Here is a 25,447-nt window from a genome sequence, read left to right on the forward strand (position 1 = left end):
TGATCTCTCCCACTTGACTCACAGGCTCCATAGTGAAATCCCCCAAGGGAAATTGTAGTTTTAGCAAATTAAGAGGTTTAAAGCTAAAGGCAGTGGGGAGACTGAAAAAAAGTTGTCACGTGTTGTGGATCTGTTCTGTTGTGGGATGTGGAATCATAAATTTGGGGCTGGGATATGGCATTGCCATAGATTTGAGTGGGAGAAGGAGCTGCCTGTGGAAGACGAAGGGATTCCCAACAGTAGAAATACTGCAGAAGTCTCCAGTGGGGGTGTTACACTTCAGATTGGGAAACTGTTGCCATGGAAGGACTGTCCTTTAAAATTTGCAGAGCAGGTACAACTCTCCTTCTGTCACATTTCCTAGCTGGTGCTTACACTGTGTACTGATGTCACTGGTGTGCTGGATAAACCTCAGCCAGGGCAGGGACAGGTAGTTACGGAGGTCTCCTGAAGCTGCTTTCTCCCTGGCCATCCAGGCAGTGGTTCCAGGGCCAGCAGGGAATTTGTTGGTGTGGGCAGGACTGCCCGTGTGGCTCTGTGGGGTCACGTCTCCTCACCATGAGCAAGGGGACGGAGGGAGGGAGGATGGAGCAGGGAGAGCATTGATCTCGTGACTTGCCTTAGCATCAGTAAATGCCTTCCTTTGCAGGATGTAGGGCTGAGAACCAGCATGGGTCTAACTCACACCACATGGAAATCTGGCCCAGACATTTTGGAATTTTCTGTGTCATGGTCTTTCTCAAAAAGCTTCTTTAATTCTCTAACTGCTGTCAGAGCCCAGGCCTCTTCCAGAAGAGTCCTCCCTGGCACTGCCACTGCCTCTGTGCCAGGAGCATCGTGGGGTAACACTGGCTCATGCCTGCAGTGACTCAGGGATGGATCAGGCCCCGTGGCTGCATCCAGCCACCAGCAAACTGCTCAGCATCTGCTGCGAGCTGGCAGAGCCTCGCTGAGTGCCTCAACCTCATGGGCCAACGAGGTCTTCACAGGCATTGTGCCACCACCACGAGTGGCAGCACTTCCAAACTTCAGGTCACAAGTTCCTGGCTCTTTATATTTGAGGCTGCTGTTTCAAAAGAAAAGAAAGAGCCGGTACCATCACTCTGCTCTTATGCTGAACACCTCGCTTGTGATAGAGCAGATGATTGTTTAATTGCCCACTTAGTTCAAAGTGTGCCACCTTTGAGTCCAATTCTAACATTTGTTATTGCTGTTTGTACCTCAAGGAAGAGTCTTCCTCTGCTCTGGATTCATCAGGATCTCTTTGGTTAATCACCTCTGTAAACTGTCTGTCAGTTAATCACCTCTCTGTCTCTGGAGAAGACCAGTGCTCCCCAGACCCATCTTTGTGTTCCCTGTTCAGCCTTTCCCTGAGGAGTTACACAGCTTTAGCTGCTCCTGGTCTACTAAGAGACATGAGCTTATCTCCTGGCCCTGGTGGTCGTTGGTAGATGTGGAGGGCAGTGAAGGGTGGAGCCGTTTCCCTCCCAGCTCCTACACATCATTGTGGCTATGCCCTCCATCCCAGGTCTCATGGCTTCCCACGTCTTTGACGCTTCATTCTGGTTGGGACACCAATCCAGTGAGGTCTGTAGTGTGCATTTTTGAATTGGTGTGCAGGTCAATGCCCTGCATGGGAATGAGGATGTGGGAGATCAGAAGGAAGATGCAAGGAAAATGTCCGTGTGTGCAGGGTTGTAATTGGTGATCCCAAAGGGCAAACACCACAGACATGGCAGGGATATTCACACAAGGGTGCTTCCAGATTAAAGTGTCCTGCTCTAAAGTTTCCCTCATGGCTAGCAGGTAAATTACCCTGCAACACGTTTAGAGTGGTGGATGCTTGGTCCTGTGGCCCCAACACCAGAAGTTCTGCCTGTAGGGATAAGAGAGCTCTTTTACTGCCCTTGGTGCTCTGTGGTTACCAGGAGCTGGTTCAGCCAGCTGTGTAACTCCTGAGGGAATGAGGGAGGGAAGGGTGTAACTCCTGAGGTGACTTGAGGGATGTGGGGAGTGTTGGGGGAGCTTCCCATGGCAGGTAGCCTTCTCCTCTGGCAGCATCCGTGTCCTCTAATTTTCTCTTGTACACCTAACTCTCCACTGAGGTGTAGAAGAGAATCACACCACCATCAAAGTGGATACCTGTACCTCTGCAGGTCTCAGAGGCCTCTGTGCCACTTGCTGTCTTGCTCAGTGGGAGCTCCTGTGCTAAACCATGAGCTCTTGTGTTCATGTGCTGAGGAAAGCTCAGGAAAATCCAGTCTCCATCCAGGAGACCAACAGCCATGGACTCCACCTACTCCTGCCAAGGCCTCTGGGAGCATCTGGGATTTGAGCACTGCTCTAATGAATAAATGTTGTACAAATGTAGCACCGTGTCCTTGGTGAAGGGGTGAGAGATAAAGCTGTGCCTGGGTGAGAGTCACAGGGCATCTTTGAAGACTAAAAGAGCAAGGTGATCAATTACCACAAGCCTGTCTGCAGGCCTTTAGCAAATCTGGCTCCTTTCCATAGCAGAAATAATAGCAATGTCCTTTGCCAGGTAATTTTCCAAATGATTATTTTAAATAATATGTTGCTGTGATCCAGCAAAAGAGTTTGAAGATTTATGGGAGCGTTTGTCTCCAAGAGGAAGAGCAGCCGTGAACTCTGCGGGCTGGCAGCGAGCAGCACGGGGCAAGTGGCACATAAAACACTCGAGTGTCTCATTGCTCAGGTCCACTCTGTGTCTGGAGAAACGGGAGACAGGGACACAGAGCTCATCCCTCAGCACTGGCTGCCAGCATCCCAGGTCACCAGGCAGATGGTGCTGGAGCTGCTCTGAGCTGGGCGGTGGTGATGGATTGCTCCTCTGCCTTCCCAGGGCAGCTCTGCACAAAAGGCAAAGGATGTTTGTTGGTCCTGGATCCTCTGCCCCTTCCTGTGGTAAAAGCTGAGACAAAGCCCTGTTTTAACAGCCTGCCTTGGAAATAGAGATTGTGGTGTTGCATAGAAGCCAGTCCAACAAGTGTTGGAGAACACATTCTCATGGGTGCTTCAGGTTACTCAGGCCATGTGCCTGCTTTTATTTTACTTCACTTTTTAAAGACAGAATTAGGATATCTTAATCTAAGGTGGTTTTTTTTTTGTCATTTCTTGCCTGTTCTGGGATCGTGGAGGGGGGAAATCTGCAGTTGCTTCAGGACTGACAGGTATCCTATGAACAAATAGCTTGGCTCTTCTTCCTATTGACTGGGACCCTGAACAACTGGGTCTAGTGGAAGGTGTCCCTGCCCATGGCAGGCATGTTGGAACTGGACAACCTTCAAGGTTTCTTCCAAGCCAAACCATTCTATAATTCTATGATTAAATAGCCTGTGATGGCTTTGTCAGTGTTGTGGAGGTGCTTATAGTGGGATTTGGCAGATGACACTGCCTGGGTGGAGTCAGTGAAAGGAGCCTCAGTGAAACTGAGAATCTGTCCTGTCGTTTAGGAAGGGAAAATAGCACACCCTGACAGAAACATATGGCCAAAAAGTGCATGTCCTCATTATCATAATGGCATTTTCTCTCTCTTTCTTCCTCCAGGTTATCTTGCACCCCGAAACCTTCCCAGCGCAGGCTTCTTCCCGTTCCTGCAAACAGTGCTGTGTGATTCTGATGCCAGGTGTAAGGGCACACCATACACACCAGAAGATCTGCTGCCGAGACTCAATGACATCTCATCCCTTAGACTGTAAGGGAATCTGAATATTTCCAGGTGTTAGAAACTGTAAAACAAAGCCTGTTTTGAGGGGGAGGGAGCATCCATGCATGTCTGCATGTACGTACAAGTTTGTCCATGACAGATACACCTCAACTACCTGTTCTAACAGATATCTGACACTTAGAAAAGAGAATATCAGCTGCAACATGGACACTTCAGAAATAATCACCTTAGGGAAAGCTCTCAGGAATGTGTCCACTGATTCAGGCTTGAATCTTCTGCTGAAGAGAATTTTGCTCCCTGAGAAAGCTCTTCAGCTCACCCAGATCAAAGCAAAGGAACTTTTTTTTTTTGCATGACTGTGGGTCAGGTCAGTGATAAGACTTGCCCCCAGAGCAGCCCAGAATGCTGATCTGCCACTGGGAGGGATCAGTTCAGGATGCTTTGGCTGGAAGTCTGGATGTTAGTTCTGGAGCAACTGCTCTTTGAGCAGGCCCTCCAGGTGCCAGCCAGAGCAGGTGTCCTCTCTGGAGGCCATCAGATGTGTTGGGAAACACACGAAAAGGGAGAAACAATTTGTGCCCACAAAAGCACAGAGATTTGCAGTGTGGAGCTGGCTGGGCACGTTTTGTTGGAATGTCAGTTTGCTGAAATGGAAATGTTCAGCAGGAGCATTTCAATTTCTTGATGTTCCAATTGAAGCCAAGTAGCATTTGCTTTGAGGCATGCCAGCCAGGGTGGTTTCTGTGTCTCAGCTGCCCAGTTCTGACACACCCCCAGGGAACATGCCATGCTGAGGCCTGGCTGGTTCATGGAGAGCTGAAAATCTGGGCATCTCACAATGGCCCTTGTTGCTTGTCTTTGCTCTCAGGTGAGAGGCTGCTCCATAGTGGTTGTGTCAGAGCCTGAAAATCCCTCTTGGCCAGAGCTTGAGAGTCTGAAGAGCTAAAATGGGCCTCACCAGAGAGCACATCAGGCAGGATGGGGCATCCTGGGGTTGGTGGCTCCTTAAGGATCCTCCTTAGTGCAGAGAGAGTGTAATTTCCTAGGCCAAGTCAGAATCTCTCCATGGGTGGGAAGGATGACTGGGGATGTGGGCGACTGAAGTTGCACAAGGTGAATCCTAATCAAATTCAAGGTCATGCAGCAGAAGAGAGGAGGGAAGGCAAAGCCACATGGAGACTGGATGCCTGGATTCACAGCTCCTTTCCTCAGTGTCATTGATTTTCCCTGGGCATGTTAAACAATGGTTCATTTGGGGTATTGAAATGAAGAAATGGGAGCTTCTAGTGCCAAAGCTGGAGGTCTTCCATGGGTTTCAGTAGCTACACATCCTTCTTGCTTTCTGTTTTTTGTTTCTGAAAAGCTGTTTAGGAAATAAGTGGTTTTTCCTGCCAAATGAAAATCAAAGAAATTGGCCAAATTTTAGATCAAGAGTGTGAGTCATTAACAGGCATCTTGACCACTCTTGATGCTCGAAGTTGTCTGTGTGAAGTATCATTATAGATATGTGGCCATACCTACCCTTGTATGGTCAGTGTCAGCCTTACAAGGGAAAACACCTACTGTTAAGTAGCCACAGCAAAACTAGCAGGGAAGAGCAGAGTCTAAAACCTCAGGAAATGATTCCTTGGGAAGGGGAAGGCTCCACATGAATAGGAGCAGGATCCCCATGGGTGAGTTTGTCACAAAGTGTTTGAGCTGTGGCCCTTCACTACCTGGATAGATTATTTTGTAATACTCAGCTAATCGAGGCTGTTTTTCTCCTCTCCCATTGTGCGACTTACTGAAGCTCTTGTTAAGCTGTTTTATAACTTCCCTAAAACTGTGTATAACCGGTGGTCAGCAGAGAAAATGGGTGAGGTTCTCACCTTTGATTCTGTTCCCTAGAGGCATTTACCAAAGTGTGCAAGGTGTTACTTGAAATTTCTCTTAATAAAAAGGAAGTCCAAAAGCCAAGCTCAGCAATGACTTCTTCCACCCTTTTCTCCTGTAGCAAAATGTTTGGGAAGGATGAACAGGTCCTGTTGCCTGGAAGGATTTCTTGGTAAGGCCATGTACTTTGTAGCCATGGTTCTGTACTTTTGCTTCCCCAAGATATGTGCCAGGCCTCCAGAAGGAACCAGGCTTTTGCATAACCCAGATTTCAACACACCTGCCATGAAATCCGGCCATAGACACATTCTGAGTTAAGGCAGTAAAGCATAAGTTAATTATAAGAAATTCTGGGAGTTGTTACAGGTGTCTCTTTCATTCTTCTTTCCCCCAGCAAGCACAGGAGCTCATCCAGTGTAGCCAAGGACAGGCAGCCATCATCATGGAGTGTGGAGGGTCCGGAAAGCAGGAATGCTTCACTGGGTAGGTTACTCGCTGCTCTGGGAAGGCTGACCTTTTGAAACTCTCTGGACAGAGCTGCAATTCTTAGAGCACTGCTGAAATGATTCATGTGTTTCATAGAGGCACGTGGCCATGGCCACGACATTAGTGTAAATTCTTGGGAGCAAGTACAAGTAACTGTCTGTAGAAAAGACTTTAGAATTTGGCCAAGAAACCGGGATTAAAAGGTTGTGCTTCACAGGAGCAATGCAAGATCACAGATTGATTGGACATTAATTAGAGACCTGGCTGTTTGTGGAATACTGCCCTTTTACTGCCCACAAATTCTCCATAAACAGCTTATGATTTCTTTTCAAATGTGTTTTTATCCACGGTTATCCAGCAAATAAGTTGTCTTCTGTGCCAGAGTGGATATTTATTGTTGGTGATGTTCTCCTCTGATGTGATTCTCTTTCCTGAAGGAACTTTCAGACTGAAAGTTACCATGAAATCATTACAATTATTATTTATTGATGGTAATGGCTGGTACAATCTGCAAGCCATCATGATGGATAGTCCTTTCTGCAGGGAGCTCACGATGAAGTGAATGATTACAGATTTGCATTTGCCTGTTCTGCTCCAGCCATTCACTGTTCCAATTAGCATTCCTGCCAGCACCCTCTGTGGTGCACAGACAGAAAAAGGCTGAATGCAAAAGGGACCAAGTGCAGAGGTGTGTGGGGGGGAAAGTAAATCAGTGAACAGTTATGGGAGCTACTGACTCATGTTGATGCTCAGCAAGGATCTCAGTTCTACGTTTTATTAAAAAAAAAATTTAAAATGGTAGGTCATGGCCCCATGTAACAAGTTACAGTGTCATCCAGAATGTAATTGTATCAGAAAAAAACCTGAAGTACTTACAAGATGCCACTGGCTGTACCTTTGGAAACAGATTAATAACAATGGTGCACCCAAAGCCATGCGTAGCTGTCCTCTGCAAGAGTTTTATGTAGCAAAGAGGTTTTAAAAGACATAAGTAAAATACAGTGTTTCAAACTGTTATTGCAGCATTTGGGGATTTGGTGTCACATGGAGAGAAAAACCTTCAGAACATTTCATCACCATCCATCTTGACTTCCAGCACCAACATGTTCAATAGGATCCTCAGTTTTGGGAAGGTAAGTCTGTATTTGCATAGTAGCTGAGTGTGAACATTTATGTATCCTCATATTTAAAGAATTAGAAGCTCCAAGTACCAACACACAGCTTTTATTGCTTTAGGATCTCTCCTATTATGTGAATGAGCTTTATTTTGGAAACATAGTGATTGTGGGTGGATTTTTAAGCTTTGTGGAAAGTTTTTTATCCTCTAGGCAGAAACCAGGCAAACCTTGGGACATAATACTATGGAATGTAAAATATAGTCACACACAATACCCTGAGATACTTTGTTCAGAACTTGTGTGAGTTAAGGTGTTTGCAGTATATTTTCTTTCTTATGAAATTAAAGATATGGTGTCACAGGCTTTGACATTTATTTGCCCTTGACAGTCATGCAGTGGCATCAGAGGCACTGTGTTTCTTATGTAGGTATTGAATATTTACAGGATCAATTCCTTTGTGACAGAAATTTGGTACAATGTAATGGACACTTTCTGTGTTTTGGTGTCAAGGCCTACGAACACTTATACACACATTTCTCTGTATAATATATGAGGAGTTTGAGAGGATTTAGTGACACTGTTCAGCTGTTAGAATTCTGCCTATGTGTAAGTGCTTGTAACCACAATGCTTTTCAGATGTCACTGCTATCCCTTAAAAAAAGCCTCATCACTGCCTTTAAAACCATCCCAAGTACACTGTTGCTTTACAGCTGCCCTGAATGTTTTGTTGTTCTTTCAGAACCAGCCCCAACACTCCACTGCAGGGAATCTCAGGGCCCTGCTGTGTGAGGTCTTGTCGCGGTACCTGGCACATCCCGGTGCCACGGGAGGGAGCATGGCAGCCAATATCCACCACACCTTCTGCTTCACCCACTCGTCACTTCTGGAGTCGTTTGCCCAGGAGTTCAGGAGCCAGCTCTCCCAGGTGGGTGCCTGGGACCTTCCCTGGGGACTGCAGCTGGGAGTTGTTCCTTCCCTGGGAACTGCTGCAGCAGTTCACACATGTCAGGCAGTGTTTGGGAGCTACCACATGGGCCCTTGTGGGCAGGAGTTGCTCATCTCTGTACCCAAGTGCAAGTAGGGCACAGTGAGGCTGAGTTAATTCTTGTGCATGGAGTTAGCCCAAAGACCTCCAAGCTGAGTACGTGGCTTGAAAGCCAAGGATCATCCAGCCATCAGCTCGTGGCCACTGAGGATTCTCACCACACCTGGGCCTTGCTTCTCCTCTTTGCCCTGCTGCAGTGACAGGTCAATAGAACAGTGTGAGGATGTGGTGTAAATAAGAATGTTTAAACCTTGGGAAGGCAATAAATTTAATTGTGTATTACCTCAGCTGTATAACTTCATCCAGTGACTCCTGCATCTGATCCAACAATTCATGATTGAAGCAGTAGTCGTCTTTGGAAAGCAATATAATTAAAGCAAATTAATCCTTTAAAGGTGAAGCCTTCTTTTTTTTTTTCTTCTTTGCCAGGGTTAGGATTGATATTAATTTTCTTGTATTCCTAGTCTTTGGATTCTTCAGGACATTGTGAATTGTAGGGCTTGTCTGAACAGAGAATTTATTGTACAACCTGGGGTGTGAAGGTGAAGCACAGTCACACTCTCAGTTATTGCCTGTCCTTTGAATGTATTGTTTGCAGACTTGCATGCAAGTGCAGTGCCAGCTGAAAAACATAAAAAGGACCCCCCAGCGGCAAGGCTTGTGGTTATTAAACAATTTCTTCTGGTTCTTAAGTAATTTCATACGTTTTTATTTGTTAAGGTGCAGCACAACCCACAGTACCAGGAGACCTTTGTCAACGAAATGGTCTCGTTTCTGAGGCTCGTCTCCCAAGTGCAGAACGACACCTCCCTGTGGCACCTGCTTTTGCTGGCCCCAGATGTGTTCCAGGACAACATGCAACTGCGAGACTTAATTGATTTCCTTCAAAATCCAAGCAGGTAAAATAGAGAAAATGGCAGGAGAAGCACTGAAAGTTGGTGGGTTTGTGTATTGGCCTCTAAGGACATCACCTCTCCTCTTGAGGGAAAGGTGTTACCTTAAAAGTGTGATTTGTTTGGGGAATGATGCAGCTCCACACTAATGCATCTCTAAAGATGTCCATGGACTGTGAGCAGTGTGTTGTTTTTCAGTGACTCTTGTGTCATTCTTTTAATGGGAACTTGATATAAACTCTTGAGTTTTCTCCCAGCCTGCTTAGAGGCACTGTCATGCCCTTGTGCAGATAAAAAGCTGGTGAGTCACAGCCACTGCCTTTGGTGGAAGAAAAGCCCTCCTGGCTGGGTGAAGAAAGCAGCCGGCTGCTTCTTTCCAGAAAAGCTCAGAGCCAAGGTCAGGTTGCTTTGGAACACCTCAGGCACTTGTAGGGGAGCCATAATGTTGTTTTTTAAAACTGACTACCTAATCTGCTGCTGGTTTAATCTTTCAGGACTGGTCCCAAGAGGGCAGAAAGGAGAGGGAGCCTAGTTTTCTAACATATGGGCTTTAACATGTCTGACCTGGAGAATAAAGTGCCAGTTATGCACTTGCTCAATGGTTATAGTTAACCCTTATATATGATATGATATTATATGATATTTATTATATTTATTATATATATTATATTTAAGGCACAGCTGGCTTAACTGCATTATTTAACTGTGCTGAAATATTTGATGCAGTTTGCACCTAGGACAATAGAAATTTCTAAAACAGGCTTAGGCTTGAAATCCTTTTCCTGGTCTGTACTTGGGCTAAACTCTCCCTGATCTCCAGAAGACTTGAATTACTCAAGATTAAGGGACTCTGTTCCAAGTCATCTTCTGGATGTGTGACTGACCCTGCTATAAAATATTCTGGATAGTCCAGTTGTTACAGCACATGGAGGACACCAAGAAACAGCATTTTCAGACTGCTTTTTGTTTTTATCTTGCATACATGAGCAGTTGGATAAAGATGTCAAAAGAAGTTGTAGAAACTTTGCCACTTTGATTGCACCCAGTCTTAGAGGGACTCACTTTTGATCGCTGGTGTGTTGCCAAGGCACTTAAAACCCTGTACATTTAATATCAAGGTAATTTTCCATGCTGCATTGTGAGACCCATGTGTAAGTTGTAATGTCCTTATCCTTAAAGGAGTCAGTAGCAGTGTGGCAAGAATTGTAATTTCATTCAGAAACGTTTTGTTCGTGCTGCTGTTTCAGTCACAGGATTATTGCATTTGTTTGCATTTACTGCCTCCCAGAACCCAGCCTGAGAACCAGCCCTGTTTGAGTGCCCAGGGAGAATTAATATTTACTGTGCTGCTCTGCTTTGCTCTACAGCTGCAGAACTGGGCGAAGTTGTCATAGGCACGACAAAGAGGCACATAGAATTTCATCACCAGAACTGTGCAGTGCTTTTATGCCTGGCATCTGGCACTGTAAATGCATGAGTAAAGAGTTATTGCAAAGAGATTGCACAAATAGTACTTTTAATGATGCTTACAAAAGCACATCTTAGCGAGCCTGGCCACGTCTCTTACTCAGGCAGGACCGAACTCCTAAAGAAGTGCTGCACATGGGATTTTTTTTGGTGGTAGAAATATGAAGGTATAGAAGAAAAGAACTTCTGCTCATTGTGGCATCTGTATTAACCAAGTGATAAACACCACCACTGTGAAACAGTAACTTCCAAGTCATGAATCCTATAGAAAGTTTAGCAGCCGATTTTATTACTCACAAAAACCTGTTTTGCAGACTTATTTCACGAATGTTCCTGTTTGTTGCTGTAAGATAGTTTTTCAGCTAAGCACATAGCTGAGCTTTTTCTCCACAGCCAAAGTCTGCAGAAGTCCTGCAAGACTGAAATAAAAGGGCAGCAACAACACTTGTTTCCATGTTTGCTGCCTTCTGATCTGCGTGATATGCATCCTCTTTTGGCAGCCTGTGCCTGCCTCTTCCTTGGCTCTGCCATTGCTCAGCTAAATATGTCACTTATAACTGAGTTTCTTCCCCTCTAAGACTCTTACAAGCACATCTGCAGAATGAAAATGCCAAGCACCAAGCCTACGAAACCTGCATGGAGACGTTGTGTTAAATTAGGAGAGAAGAGATCCCCAGTGCTCTGTCCTCAGTAGCAGCCTGTTCCCACAGATCAATATGTATTTATTCATGTCACTGACATCAGCCCAGCCAGGTTCTTTATGTATTATGTACAGAACTTCAGGCAGGTGAGAGAGAGATGGTGCATTTCAGTGACCCCATGCCTACAGTGAAGAGCTACTCTTTATACAGGAGAAGCAAAAGGGACTAATAATCACAGTGAAGTTTTCAGTAACCTGCACACCTGAGCAGGCAGTCCTGTAAATGAGTTCCTCTGTGCTACAATATGCCTGATTATCAGCTTATTCCTTCCTAAGACTGAAAAACATTCCTTGCTTCCCTGTCAGCCAGCTATTACAGCATAAAAGAGGAAAGAAGGAGAATTGGAAATGGCAACAGTTTTTTGTAATTGCTTCTTCCTTCCACAGATGTGTTTCCCCTCGGGATCCCTGCTCTCTGTGGAGCCTTGTCTCCTTGGTTCTTGGCTTTTTTAGGAGGAAATTCCCCCGCAGCAGTGAATGACATGGCTGGTGTGTCACCTGGGTGTTTTCTGAGACCTGCTGGCAGAATTTAAGTGGCCTGCAGATTGTACATAACTCTCTGAACAAGTGCACCTAGTGAGTGCCACACGTGTTTGTGCTAATATGCCACCATGGCCTTCCCATCAAAGCCCCTGGTGTTTGTATCCTGTGCATGATCAAACAAATAATTAAAAATAGGGGCTACGTCTTGTCTGTCAGACATTTTAAGAATGATAGGCTGTACTCCAGCTGTTTCCTGTTAGAACATTTGTTCTATTTCTTCTCATAAACCTGTAACCACAATTCATTTTTCTTTCCCCCCCCCCCCCACCTTTAGTGTTGTGCTGGCAGCTCAGAATGTCTCTGCATCTCTTGTGGGTGATGATGGATTCAAAACTGTTCAGAATGGGGCTACAGATTCTCCACATACCCTGAACTGCTTGGAGCAAGGTAAGACTCCTCCATTGAGTCATATCTCTGCTGAAAACCTGTGGTGCTGAGGAGAGGCAAACTGCAGGCTAATAAGTAACCATACAGATTGCACACATTATGCTGAGTTCAGGGCTCAGCGTAATGGATTCTTCTTTCAGCTTTTTACAAATGCGAGTAAAATGCCTCATTTCAAATGGAAAAGTAAAAAAGCTTGGTTTTGTCAGTAGACAATGAATTAACATGAGTTTGCAGCCTCAGTGGAAATGGGGAGCAGTAATGTTTTACCTTGATTCGCTTTTTTGGGGGGTGATGTCAAAATCTGCCTCTGGTTGTGGGCTCTGTCAAACTCGGCTCGGTGTGTCAAGGCAGGGGCTGGGGCTGGGCTGCAAAACAAGCTTAAATTAGCCCTTCCTTTAAATCCCTGTCCCTTCCAGCAGAGACAGTGCTGGATATCCCCCTCTAACTGGGGATCTGTGAGCAGGCAGGGGAAAGGAACAGCAGCTAAATGCTACAAGGGACAGATGGGTAATGCTGTCTGTCCTCTACTTGTTTCATGGAGATTGTGGAAGTTGAGGTGGATAAGAAGAAAGATGAGATGTGCAAGTAGGGAAAACATGGAGAAGTGGCTGGTGAGAGGACTGGACACATGGGGATATCAAGATGAGTGTAAATGGCTGTGGGAGACATAAATGATGCTGCAGACAGAGCTTATGTGTGAGCAATAAAAAGCAACCCTAAATGAAGGGAAGGAAACCATAATAAATACCTGGCCACCTTACCCTGCATTACTGATAGCAAAGTGCTCCTAAAGCAGGAGGAGACCTCTGTTAGCATCCAGATCACAGGAGAAGTGAATTGTTCCTGAGTGACTTCAGCATGGAAAGTAATTTCTAGGATGCCAGGCAGCATCCTCACTTCCCTCGAAAGGCCAGGAAGAGTTACACCCCAAAAGAACACTCAGATTTGTAACCAGCATATTGTGGCTTGTGGTAGGACCCTAACTTTGTATGTGCACATTATCTCAGATAGATTTGCCATTGTAGCACTTCTCAGGTTCCAAAATTACATGATCTTTACTAATACACTTTTCACATTTTTGTTGTAGATAAAGAAAGCAGTTGGCTGACCAGATCTATTTGTAATTCCTTTGTTCACTGGAAAGACAATCACACTTTAGTATCTGAATTGGAGGAAGTTCTAAGGTGAGACATTAGCTAAAGGGATATTACTAACAGTGTAATTCAAATCTACGATCTTTGCTCTAAATCACCTTACATTTCCACTTGCATTGATTTCATATTCACTAAAACACTTTTTTGTTCCCCTCCAGAAAAATAAGGTCACCAGAGATTGGTGGAAAGCACTCCAAGAGGTCCATTAATTCAGATGATTTAGAAGCCATACAAAAGCATCTACATCGTTTAAAAGGCTTTGAGGAAAAAATGAATAGAAGTGAATTAAAAAGCTTAAATCTATTCAGAAATTTGAAGAATGAAACATTACAGAAATTGTATGCATTTCTTGAACTGGGAATGAATCCACATCATTATTATAAATTAAAGGAACCATATAATAAGGAAATAATTGATGAAATCTATAACTTCACATCACTGCAATTACAGAGTGACTTTAATGGGACTTCCATTTTCAATACAATGACCCAGTGGAAAGAAATTCAGAGGGCTTTAAAATTAGCTACAATGCTTTGGAATCCAGCTCTGCTAAATAATTCTAATTATAGTACACTGCAAACTAAGGATGCTCTCAAAATGTTGCTCTCCACAAGCATGCCATCACTTCTGGAAGGTCTCAGAGACCGTTTGGGTGGAATGCGAGAAATCCCATCTGTGTTTTCTGATGATCTGCTTGAGCCTGAGTCCTACAGAAACTTCCCAGAGCAGCTCCTAGCTCTCCAGAAGATGTTTTTTAGAATGACAGGCACAAATGTAGGTTATCAGTACCTCCTGCTGCCTGTGTTTGAGCTGATGAGGGCTGTAGAGAAGTCCATGGGTGAGGCCTGGTGGGATGAGTTGAACGTCTACTGGCGCATTGGGGAGAAACTGAGATCCATGAAGTGGAATAACACAGCCATCGTTGCCTATGGCCAGTTTTTGGAGGTGTTAAACAGCCATTTGCAAAAGCTGAGCAACAATTCAAGTGGTGTCCTCAGTGAAGAATTGGATCAGCTGTCAGAATTTATAACAGCCGTGTTTAAAGAGTTTGGGGAAAGCTCTGGAGTAGCCAATATCTCACAAGTCACTCAAGCTGTCCAAAAGACGTTGGACGTGTTAAAAGACCTACAGCTGCGTTATAATGTCAGTAAATTAAAATCTATAGATATTTTCTTTAATTTTGACAACAAAACCTTCGAGAGCTTGTCTGAACTTCTGAGAACAGGAATGAAAATCCTTCATTCTACAAGTGCCAGTGAAGGTACCAGTGAAGACATAATTAACCCTATCTATAATTTAACTAATCTTCTACTGCAGGAGTTCAGCCAGCCTCCCTCACAGCACAATACCTCACTACAGGCAAAAATTTGGGAGTTCCTGCATTTAGCCTTGGGTCCTTTCCTTGAGAACAGCAGCAATGGCTATAGGACACTCCAGAATTGCTCCTTTGAGGATGTGCTCCACGTAGCCCTTGAGGTGCTGTTTGAAAATGCCACTCTAAGGGAGTCCTCAGCCAGGAGCCCCTGCAAGCCCCTCTTGGATTCCTTGGGTGTGGAGGGAGGGACAGGGAGCAATGACACCTTTGCCAGGGTGTTCCAGCTGGCCATAACCAACCTGGAACTGTCCCCAGAGTTTGCTGCTGCCTACAAGAACAGCAGGGAGCGCTTTTTCAAGGAGCTGTTGTGCCTCACCCGAGCTCTGCGTTTTTCTCTGAGTTTCCTTTCCAAGTTAAACCTTGTCTCTGAGCTGGGAAACTCCTGGCTCCAGGAGCAGGCGAGAGCTCTGAGTGCAGCCATGGAGGGGCTGGTGCAGGGTGATGCCTCGTGCCCCATCCCAGCCCAGGATGTGGGTGATGTGCTCCCATCCCAGCTTTTGAAGGTGCTCCTTCCTGCCCTGCTGAATGACACAGTGCTGAGCTCCCTGAACGTCTCTGACAGCTCAGCAGACTGGGATGGGCTGCCTGTGTTTTCCCATCTGTCACCATCTGCTTCCATGAGGAACAGCAGTCTATACGAGCTGCTGCAAGTGGGCAGAGCTGCCTCCAGCCAGCCTGAGTGGGGACACTTCTCCCGGCTGTGGCACGCCACTGGCAGCCTGCTGACTTCCAAATGGAGCCTAACAGAAGTGGCTGAATATGTGGAACTCCTGCACATGATGAAGAAAGCTCTAATCCTCGTGGACTTTGGGGTAGCTCTTGGAAAAGCACTGGTGCATCAGATCTTTCATAATTCTACTGAAGCAATTAAATCCTCAGATCTGAGTGATTTGTATAGTTCATTAAAACTCTTTTTCAGTTCAACTTCTGCCACAGACAGCACACTGGACTTGGAAAGAATATTTCAAGAAATACTTCCTCTGTATGAAGGGGATGGTGAAGGATTGTTCTACTCTAATCCCTATGGAAAAGAAAATCAAGATATTCTAACTATGGCTGCAGTGATTTGGAACGAGATAATTTTAAACAGGACTCATTTTAGTACAGAGAATGCATGGGAGGTTATCAAAATGATTGCACTCGATGCAATCTCACTTGAAGACATTGAAAATTATCTCAGCACAAATGAAGAAGTGTCATCATTATTTTCTGACTTCCTGTTGACCCCTGGAACTTCTGAAAATGTTGCAGAACACCTCTTGTCCCTTAAGCAGCTTCTTGGTGCGATGGCAAAGGTGAATACCAGTGATCATTATCTGCTGATCTCTTCTTTGTCTAAGCTAATGCAGAAACTCCAGAGTGGCCCTCCTGGAAGGCAGGAAAATGAACTTGGTGCTTTCTGGCGTATTGCTGAAGGTCTCCAGTCCTTGAACTGGAATAGTACAGACAGTCTCACTGCCCAGTCACTTCTAGACATGCTACAAAATCTGCTAAATACCATGGATAATGACTCCAGTCTTCCTTTCAGTAAGGAACTGAAGCAGCTGCTAAACATTGCATCCTCCATCTTTGAGCTGTATGATGATGAAGACTCCAGGGGAACCAACATTTCCATGTACTTGCAGGCCATGCAAAGGGGTATCTTAACTTTGAAAGGTTTGCAGAAAAGGTATAACATCAGTGAGCTTGAAACTATCAGCCTGGTACTTGATTCTTACAGTAACCATACCCAGAGACTCATGGAAATGTGGAGAGCAGGAATGAAAGTTCTTCATGACACCAACTTAAACAAAACACTCGAGGAAAAAATGGATGTTGTCTATAATTTCTCTCATTTCCTGCTGCAGGAGTTCAGCCAGTCTCCCTCACAGCACAATACCTCACTACAGGCAAAAATTTGGGAGTTCCTGCATTTAGCCTTGGGTCCTTTCCTTGAGAACAGCAGCAATGGCTATAGGACACTCCAGAATTGCTCCTTTGAGGATGTGCTCCACGTAGCCCTTGAGGTGCTGTTTGAAAATGCCACTCTAAGGGAGTCCTCAGCCAGGAGCCCCTGCAAGCCCCTCTTGGATTCCTTGGGTGTGGAGGGAGGGACAGGGAGCAATGACACCTTTGCCAGGGTGTTCCAGCTGGCCATAACCAACCTGGAACTGTCCCCAGAGTTTGCTGCTGCCTACAAGAACAGCAGGGAGCGCTTTTTCAAGGAGCTGTTGTGCCTCACCCGAGCTCTGCGTTTTTCTCTGAGTTTCCTTTCCAAGTTAAACCTTGTCTCTGAGCTGGGAAACTCCTGGCTCCAGGAGCAGGCGAGAGCTCTGAGTGCAGCCACGGAGGGGCTGGTGCAGGGTGATGCCTCGTGCCCCATCCCAGCCCAGGATGTGGGTGATGTGCTCCCATCCCAGCTTTTGAAGGTGCTCCTTCCTGCCCTGCTGAATGACACAGTGCTGAGCTCCCTGAACGTCTCTGACAGCTCAGCAGACTGGAATAACCTGTCCATGCTCTCCAGTGTGGCACAGGATGAGCTCCACAACCTGCTGCAGAGACTCCACAGCACCTTCAACCTCACTAAAGGGAGTTACTACACAAGTGTCTGGGATGTGTTTGACAGCTTCCTCAGCACCAAAAGGAATGCAGCCAAAGGAGCTTCCCTTGCAAGGCTGTTGGAAGCAGCGGCAAGCGACTCTGCCAGCAATCTGTCAGCTCTAGAAATCACACAAGCCACCCTCTACATTCTCAAGGGCCTGAACATCTCTGGCCTGCTAAACGAATTCAATATAAGTTCCAGCTCAGCTTTCCTCTCCAACACAACCAGTTTTGACAGTGTGATTGATATCGTTGCTCATCACTTCATTGTCGTGGCAGAAACCCTTTACAACAAGACCCTGCCTTGGACTCAGAGTGACCACACTCTGTCCCCAACCAGCTTGATCACACGGTGAGTTTGGGTTTTGGGTAGTGCAATTCCAGGATGGATTGTGACCACAGCTCTCATTCTGGCATGAGAAGTATGGAATTTTCTTCCAGTGGAACAACCTAAGCCTGCAATCACCATAATTTAGGACACGAGGTATAATGTGGGTTAAATTGAAGAAGAGGAAACTTCTTGAGCTGAACATACAGCTAAAAGTCAGACTTTCAGAATATTTTGTGTGTTGGCACGTACCAATTCACAGCAAATCAGAGTCCTGAAGGAGTCTTACCACCAGTGGTAGGCTCTTTGGAAACCCTTCCTTTGTGGGATGACTCTCTAATTTTTGGTCCTCGGTCTCTCCTAGGTGTGCCTTTCCATCTATATAATGCATCCATCACAGAGATGTGAACCTTTCAAGTTTGTTTTCTTATTTTGAGAGTGAATGACAGCTTTGGGAAATAACAGCAAAAAGACCTGATGGTATAAAACTGGGAGGGTACCCACTTAGGAGAGGTGGCTTTCATCTGGAATTCTTATTTACTCTGCCAAGGAACAGCTGACATGTTGCTCACTAATATACCTTGTTTTTGAAAGAGAAGCTGATTTAAATTCCTGTCTTCTTTTTCAGATTTCTGTTTTTAGAATTTGAAAACACCATCTTGCAGGTGACAGCGAATAACAGCTATAACCCTTACCTGATGTGTTTAATAAATGCCACAGAAGCTGGAGACGGGGAATTGACAGGTGATCATGATTTCATTAATGCTGAGAGGCCTCAGCTGGAACGTGTCCTGCCTGTTTTTTGTCTAATGGTGTGAAGGAATGGTGCTACGTGGTTTTGTCTGCTGGCAATTAACTGGAGCTGTGAGACCTGGGGAAGCCAGACTCGGGTTTTGTTTGAGTTATGTCACACTGCGATTTTAAGTTTCCATCCCAGTCTCTCCAGAAGGCACATCTCCTCCTCTCTGTGTGATGACAGGTTGCTGACACTCAGACAAAGCAATCTTACAAATAGAAACCTCTTTCCCTTCACAGCTTTATGTAGCTGTGAGATGACAGCAGTTATTCCTGAGAGTTAACATGGTATTTCACATAGATATTCATCATTTGTGCTTATTGTAACACCTGAGAGGTTTTACCTGTTACCAGGATGGGGTGGATTTCACTAGGAGCAGAGCACCTACTTGAACTGGATTCATTACAGTCCAGATTAGAACCTAGGCCGTGATCTGTGATTTCAGAGGTCCTCAGCCATGGGAGTTTGGTGGAAAGTAGCAATGATCAGTTGGCCTCAGAATAAAAGTGCTGATATTCCCATCTGTGAAGTTTCTGGCATTTTTGTCTGGAATAACTATTGTTTTTTTCCCCTGCACAGAAAACATCACACTGCTTTTGAAGCAAACTCATCTGAAAAAGAACTCTTTTATGCAAAATAATACCTCTGAGGAACATTCATCCATACCAGAGCTCCTGAAGCTAAAAGTGAGTCTGCTTAAAATGCTGACTTGAAGGACATCCCGCAGTGATACATGAATGTGCAATGGAAAAAAGTTTTCTTAAAAGAACAGCTGATAAAAACTAGGACTGAAACTCTGTGTTCTGCCTGCTGCCTGTATTTGAAGGTCACCTGTAAACTGGGTTGAGGGACTTGTTCTTTTATCTGTCCCTACTGAGTGTGCACCCGTGTTTTGGAGGAGGTGGAGGTGTTCCTGTCCTCCTGAGTGCTGGATAGGATGGCTCTGTTTTCCACCAGCCATCCCAGAAGGATGAGCACTGCAGAGATGGCCAGTAGCAGCATATTCCTCAGTGCACCAGTAGTTTTGAAGTTCAGTACATTGAGACTTGCTGAAGCACCTTGCAGAGCTGAGATCATTCTGGGATGCCTCAGCTTCACTTGAGGAGGAGGTAGGGAGGAGTTCTCAAAGGCACAGATAGGGATTAGATGCCTCTGCCCTGCTGAAAATCCACAGAATTGTGAATTCCTGATTGGCAGTTGGAAGCACGACTAACTGGGTTACTGCTGTGCCTAAGGAGCTCTACCAACACCAGCAGGGCTGGAGTCAAGTCCCCACATGCTCCCCTAGCCCCAGATGTCTCACAACACCAGAATGGCTTCTGAGATTAAGCACCAGTATTGATTCACTGAGTTCCCTCCCTGGCTTTGGGTTTGGCAATGCCTCGTTTGAATAAAATGCTTCTTAGCCCATGCATTCATGACTGCACTAATAGCATGCATATACTTTAGACTATTGCTCCATATGAGAAATAGCATTTAAAAGTCCTTTTAGAAAAATAACAGCAGTATGCAATGTTGTTGCTGTGTAATATATCTGTAACAATAATATGACGAGCCTCAGTGTGACAGGTACTTAGAGGCATAAACCTGAAAATAATTCTTCCCATAAGAGCCTGATAATGTAAATAATGATGTCAGACAAGAGGGAAGCCCATGATAGCAAAGGACTATAATTTTACATGGGTTGGCAGATGAGGAAGCTCTGAGTTCTGGCCAAGTCTCTTTCCTGTGCTGCAGTAGATGACCAGGTGGTATTTGAAAGGCTAAACTTGTTGTGCAAGGTAGATTTATTTCGTCTCTGGGAAGATTAATGAGTAAACAGGCAAGTCCAATGGAGTATTGCTGTCTGTGTGTGTTGGGCAGGGGAAATGATATGTTAAGGATTCCAAGGGTTTTAGATCCAGCCAGGTCTGCCAGAAGGTCAGATAGTGATTGTTACAAGCTGTTCTTTTGGAGACCTTTTGAATGAACTAAATAAATATATATATATTTTAAAATCTTAGTCCTAAGGAGAAACAGAAAGGGACAGCTAGACCCTTCAAAGCTTGCCTTTTGTAATTCCGTCATCTAACCTCAAACCCTGGTGTTTGTGCATTTGTCTTCCTTTTTTCAAAATGTCCTTTGAAGATCTCTCACCTCCGGGGTCTGACAGCACTTCTGTGTGACTACAAGAGCTTCAAGTCAATCCAGCACCTCTGCCACCTCCCTGAGGTTCCCTTTGGGGAGCTGTGCGAGCGAGGCCAGTCTCAGGAGCAGCTCCTCCGTGCTGCTGAGCTGAGCAGCCAGCTTGTGACCAACGTACTGAATCACAGGAGGATCTCCCAGGAGCTCCAAAATGTACTCATTGGGGATGCCACAGGCATCCAGGCACAGCTGAAGTGGTGAGGCAATCCCTCTGTTAGAGTTAGAAATGGTTATGAAATGACTCTTGCTTTCTCTTTATATTCTCAGTTTTGTTTGTTGTTCTGTTTTTCCAATTCAGGCTTCAAGAAAATGTACCAGAAATTGCTTTCTTTCAAGAGATTCCTCAGTATATGGCTACTTTGAATTCCATGTTGAACATCACTGAGAGTTTAACAGACTCAAGCAAGCAAGGTACTCTTCTCTGTTTTCTTTATGATGTTGGTAAACATCACCACTGGTACCACACTTTCTGCTGGCAATCCCAAGAATTGCCTAGCTGCCAGGAAGAAGTGATATTAATGGAATAACCATACACCATGACCTTGGGATCCTTTATCTGGGGTGCTTCTAGAGCCTGTTCAAGACCACCCTTTGTTTTCTTTATAAAGAAAGCACCAAGTCTTTCAATCTGAGCAAATTTTGCTATCCTGAGACGTGATAGCCCACAAGCCAGACTGTAAAACCTAGGAAATAGTGACTGTATGTTCCAAGTTTTTGTTGGAATTTTTCTTATCAGCGGTGAGGTACCACACTTCCATACTTCACATAAAGTCTTCTCTGTGTGCTTGAGATCTGCTGCGTGTCTGGAGAAAACCATTACATCAATTGCTCTTTGACTGTTTGTTACAGAAAAGTTAAGAGATGTGTTTAAAAATGTGGACCAGCTCAAAGAGGACCTCAAAAACACAACAGGAATGTCCACAGCCAGCATTGATGCTCTTCTGGAAGCATCTTTCCCAGAAAACAGCAGTCAGGTAAGTTTGCTTTTATCCTGTTGGGATATCTTGTTGCTTTCTACTGCTCAGACCATTAAAGCCAGTGTTTGTTAGTGAATGCAGCTGAGCAGATCACTGGGTGTGTGACAGCACAGATGACCCCACAGGGAGAGACAGCAGAGCATGTTATGGATTGGAATAACCACCAGGAATGCAGCAGGAGCATCACTGATGTCAGCCCAGCCACTGGAGACCAGGAGCCATATGGTCCCTTTGGCTGCTACTGGCAGCTGGTCGGCAGCCAGGCACTGCCTGGAGAGGGATCTGGAGCAGGGCATGGCTCTCTGGGACACACTGATGGGGGCTGAGCAGGGTCTTCAGTCAGATCCTGGTCACTGAGAAGTTGTCCCAGTCCAGGAGGAAAAGTACATTTGTAACCACAACTTGTGAGAGCACTCAGGGTCCAGAATCATCTCCCAGAATGAGAGATGAGCTTCTCTTTCTCAGCCTCCTGCTCCTGCAAGCAGAGCTCCAGATGCTTTCCCCCTCCCAGCCATCTTGTCTGGACTGGGCCCCAAAGAGCATACTCTTTTCCAAACTTCACATGCATCGGTCAATGAGAAATTGAAGCCACAAAAGCTTTTACTACTGTGCAAGCTGGGTAGTAAAACATAGTCCTTAGGATTTGTCCCTGGGAGTGGGAGTAATGGGCAGGCATTTTCTGGTTCTTGGGTGGTTGAAATACGGCTCTGTGGAAGGAACAACAGCAAGGCAAGATTGATCCATGCGTGGTGGAGTGTGCAGTGCACCCCTAACAAATCTCTCTTCCCTTGGTGCACGCCCAGCTCATCTCTCAGGTGCTGCAGCTGGAGTCCTGCAGCGCCCGTCCCGCTGACCTGCAGCTGCGAGCGGTGGCGCGGGAGCTGTGCAGCCTCCCTCTGCCAGAGAGGACTCGCAGCACCTACATCCTTGGGGTCACCCTGTTGAGACACTTGGACATCTACAATTTCTTGTACAAGGTTAGTGCTGGATATTTAGAGTGGTTTCTACATTCTTTGCTGCACGCAGTGGCTGAAAGGTCATAAAATATCATTGCAGTGGCCAGAAGCTACACTGATTTACACAAGCCAAAGATCAGGCTTTGCTCATGCAGCAATTTTTACTGCATATCCATGCTGTGACAGTGTGGATATAAATGAGAATCCCAGCTGGTGTTAAGCAGCAAACCTCATTTAAAGGCACTGGGCCTACTCTAAATGCCTCCCTATCTGCTAGTATCCTTTATGTGCTGTCACAACCTCTTGAACACTCCCAGCTGACCCAAAAATAAGGTACTGAGCTAAATTTTTTGATTGCTTGAAAAGGGAAGCCCTGGAAAAAGTCCTGTAAAATACCATTTCCCTATCTATCTGGAAATACAACGTTATTAAATGATTCAAATTTCCCCCCACCAACTACAGAAACAGCATCTAAGAAAACATTCACAGAGATGTGAATACTGAGCATGTATTTAAAAATACAGGAGTGACCCTGGGCAAAAAAAGTTGTTAAATGACAATGCCAGTGAATTTGGGCTCAGGTCAAAAGTCACTCATGGTGTTTGACACCTGTGCTGTGTGAAATGAGAGACTTGATCATATCCCAGCCAGTATCTGACACACATTTCCCAGCTGTAGGTGTTTGGAAACACACTGTTAAATTATGTAATGTTCAGGGGTGTAGCTTGCAAAAGTGCTTGGGGATTTAGGAATACAAATCCCATTCATTTCCCATGGGACACCCACTCTGTAAAGCCTCCTAACTGTTCTGAAAATCCCACAGTGCTCATGTTTGTGTTAACACAATATGGGAGTGTACATGCCTGTGCACGCAGATTCCTGCTCATCATAATTGATTTCCTTCCCGACTCTTGCAGATGTTTTTCCCCAAGGAACTTCAGAAACCCATGGACAAGATGTTAGCCCTTCTGACAAAAATGAAATCTTTCAGACACCAGGTTGAATCTGGTGCTGATCCATTACTACAAGCTATTCATTCCCTGAAAAAGCTCCGGCAGTCCAGGAAAATGCCACTGACTAAGGTATGTGTAGTCTGCATGTGCTTTTGAGGCAAAATACCACTGGAATGGTTTCCACAGTAATTTCCTACCCTAGAAGCCACAGGTGCATTAAACCATAGATTCTGTTTCAAAGCAACAGTATTGTGAGAAGAATCTCTGTCAAACTTATCCCTGGAAATGTTCAAGGCCAGGCTGGATGGGGCTTCTGGAAGGTGTCCCTGCCCATGGCAGGGGGTTGGAATGAGATGAGCTTTGAGGTCCTTTCCAACACAAAGCATTCTGTGATTCTGTGTTGCCTTCCTGGGTGGGTTTTGATTTGGAGCAGTGGGACCATCATATGCTCATGAGTGGGGAACATGTGCTGTGGGAGGGACACTTGGAGCAAGAATCCTCCTCTTGAAGGAGAGAGGACTTCCAGCAAAATACTGGAAGGATCAGCTGGTGAAAACAACTGGAGAACTGCCCGTTAAAGGCAGACCCACCAAAGTCAGCAGCAAAAACTTGCTTTAGCTTTAGTGTGCATTAGATCACACCCAAAGCCTCGAGAGTGCCCGAAACATTCAGTACAAACCCATTACTGCTGTGACAGCTGCAGTAACTCCAGGATGCACTGCCTTCATCCAGCATGGTGTCTAATCCATCTCTGATCCACAGTCGAGGAGAGCACAGATGACAGGAGTTGTTCCTGGTCATCATTCTGCCTGCACATTGCAGAGGCACGTGCAGCCACGGACTGGATGGGGACAGTGATGTGCACATCCATGTGACAAATCCTGTGTTGTAACCCAGGTGTGTGAATGTCACCAGGCACACCTTATAGGGAATTTCTCTGCACGGATTGTAGGCACTTCCACTTTGGCTCTCGTACCTGGAAATAAATGTGCCACCTCTGTCATAGCAGAGATTAACCAAAAAATGCATGATTTCCATGGAAACTTCCTATTTTTATAGAGGCTAACTTCTCATAAGAAAGCAGTATAAAAATGTTCAGTCCTTGCCTTCTCATTCTGTTATTTCTCTCAGAGTGGGGTGCTTTCAGCGTGCAGGATTTGTTTGTGTTTTGTCTTTTCTGCAGGCATTGTTTAAACCAAACAACTTCCGGATAACACATGGCACATTTAAATCCATGTCAAAAGTCCTCTGCAACCAGGAGATCACACCCCTGTTTTTTGAGTCTTTGCTTCCAGACTTTGGAGAGCCCATAAGCAACAGTTCTAATGCAGAGGATGCCTATGTCCAAAAGCTGATGAGGAAATATGGGATTCCTCAGGATTCCAGTAAGTCTGGCTTCTCCCTAGGGCACAAACATTTCAGAGCCGAACTCTGCTATTTCCAGACAGATCTAGTGCTGAGCTATTCCCCGTATGTCTCTGAGGGCTGTAAGTGCTCATTATTTATGGTAGCTGAAGATCTGCACTGCCCTAATTATGGTGGTTTATTTCCATAAATGTTCAAAGTGAAACTGCCTGTGCAGCAGAGCAGTGCTTGGCACTGCCCTGGCTCCCATTGGTTGATGATCTGGTCCTAGGGCTTGACAGGTCACTGCTTTTTCTTGATGTGTAGTTTTTCTGACTCTACTGACATTATTAGCTCCTCTGAGTTCACAAAACTCCGTTTAACCTTCAAGCAGATAATGTTGGCTCGAACAGCGAGCCTCTTGTTGTCTTGAGTTCAGCAACAGGAGATCTTGGGGGTGGATTGCTTTTGTCAAGATGCATTAGATCAGTCAGTGAAGAGGGCCCTGAAGTCATTCACTGGACACAGCAACAAACTGGGCAGATGGGAGAAAAAACACACTGGTAGCTTTCTTGTGTCTGGTCTGTTTGCTCTCCATGCA

The 25,447-nt window shown here is 45.3% G+C and overlaps 1 protein-coding gene across 1 annotated transcript in view; it reads left to right on the plus strand.

Moving 5' to 3' along the window:
- Positions 1-25,447, plus strand: part of ABCA12 (ATP binding cassette subfamily A member 12) — a gene marked incomplete at its 5' end in the record, with an annotated part of 78,518 nt that overhangs the window by 12,277 nt on the left and 40,794 nt on the right. Inside the window, 16 exons of the mRNA XM_082284953.1 lie at positions 3,568-3,715; positions 5,955-6,043; positions 7,070-7,179; positions 7,904-8,089; positions 8,930-9,108; positions 12,087-12,199; positions 13,287-13,383; positions 13,512-17,660; positions 18,265-18,380; positions 19,012-19,118; positions 20,560-20,813; positions 20,915-21,027; positions 21,466-21,590; positions 22,397-22,570; positions 23,467-23,631; positions 24,686-24,887. Coding sequence (XP_082141079.1) covers positions 3,568-3,715; positions 5,955-6,043; positions 7,070-7,179; positions 7,904-8,089; positions 8,930-9,108; positions 12,087-12,199; positions 13,287-13,383; positions 13,512-17,660; positions 18,265-18,380; positions 19,012-19,118; positions 20,560-20,813; positions 20,915-21,027; positions 21,466-21,590; positions 22,397-22,570; positions 23,467-23,631; positions 24,686-24,887 — 6,327 coding nt within the window. The remainder of the gene's footprint in view (positions 1-3,567; positions 3,716-5,954; positions 6,044-7,069; positions 7,180-7,903; positions 8,090-8,929; positions 9,109-12,086; positions 12,200-13,286; positions 13,384-13,511; positions 17,661-18,264; positions 18,381-19,011; positions 19,119-20,559; positions 20,814-20,914; positions 21,028-21,465; positions 21,591-22,396; positions 22,571-23,466; positions 23,632-24,685; positions 24,888-25,447) is intronic.

The sequence above is a fragment of the Coloeus monedula genome (genome assembly GCF_965178545.1).
Source record: "Coloeus monedula genome assembly, chromosome: 7".
Lineage (NCBI taxonomy): Eukaryota > Metazoa > Chordata > Aves > Passeriformes > Corvidae > Coloeus > Coloeus monedula.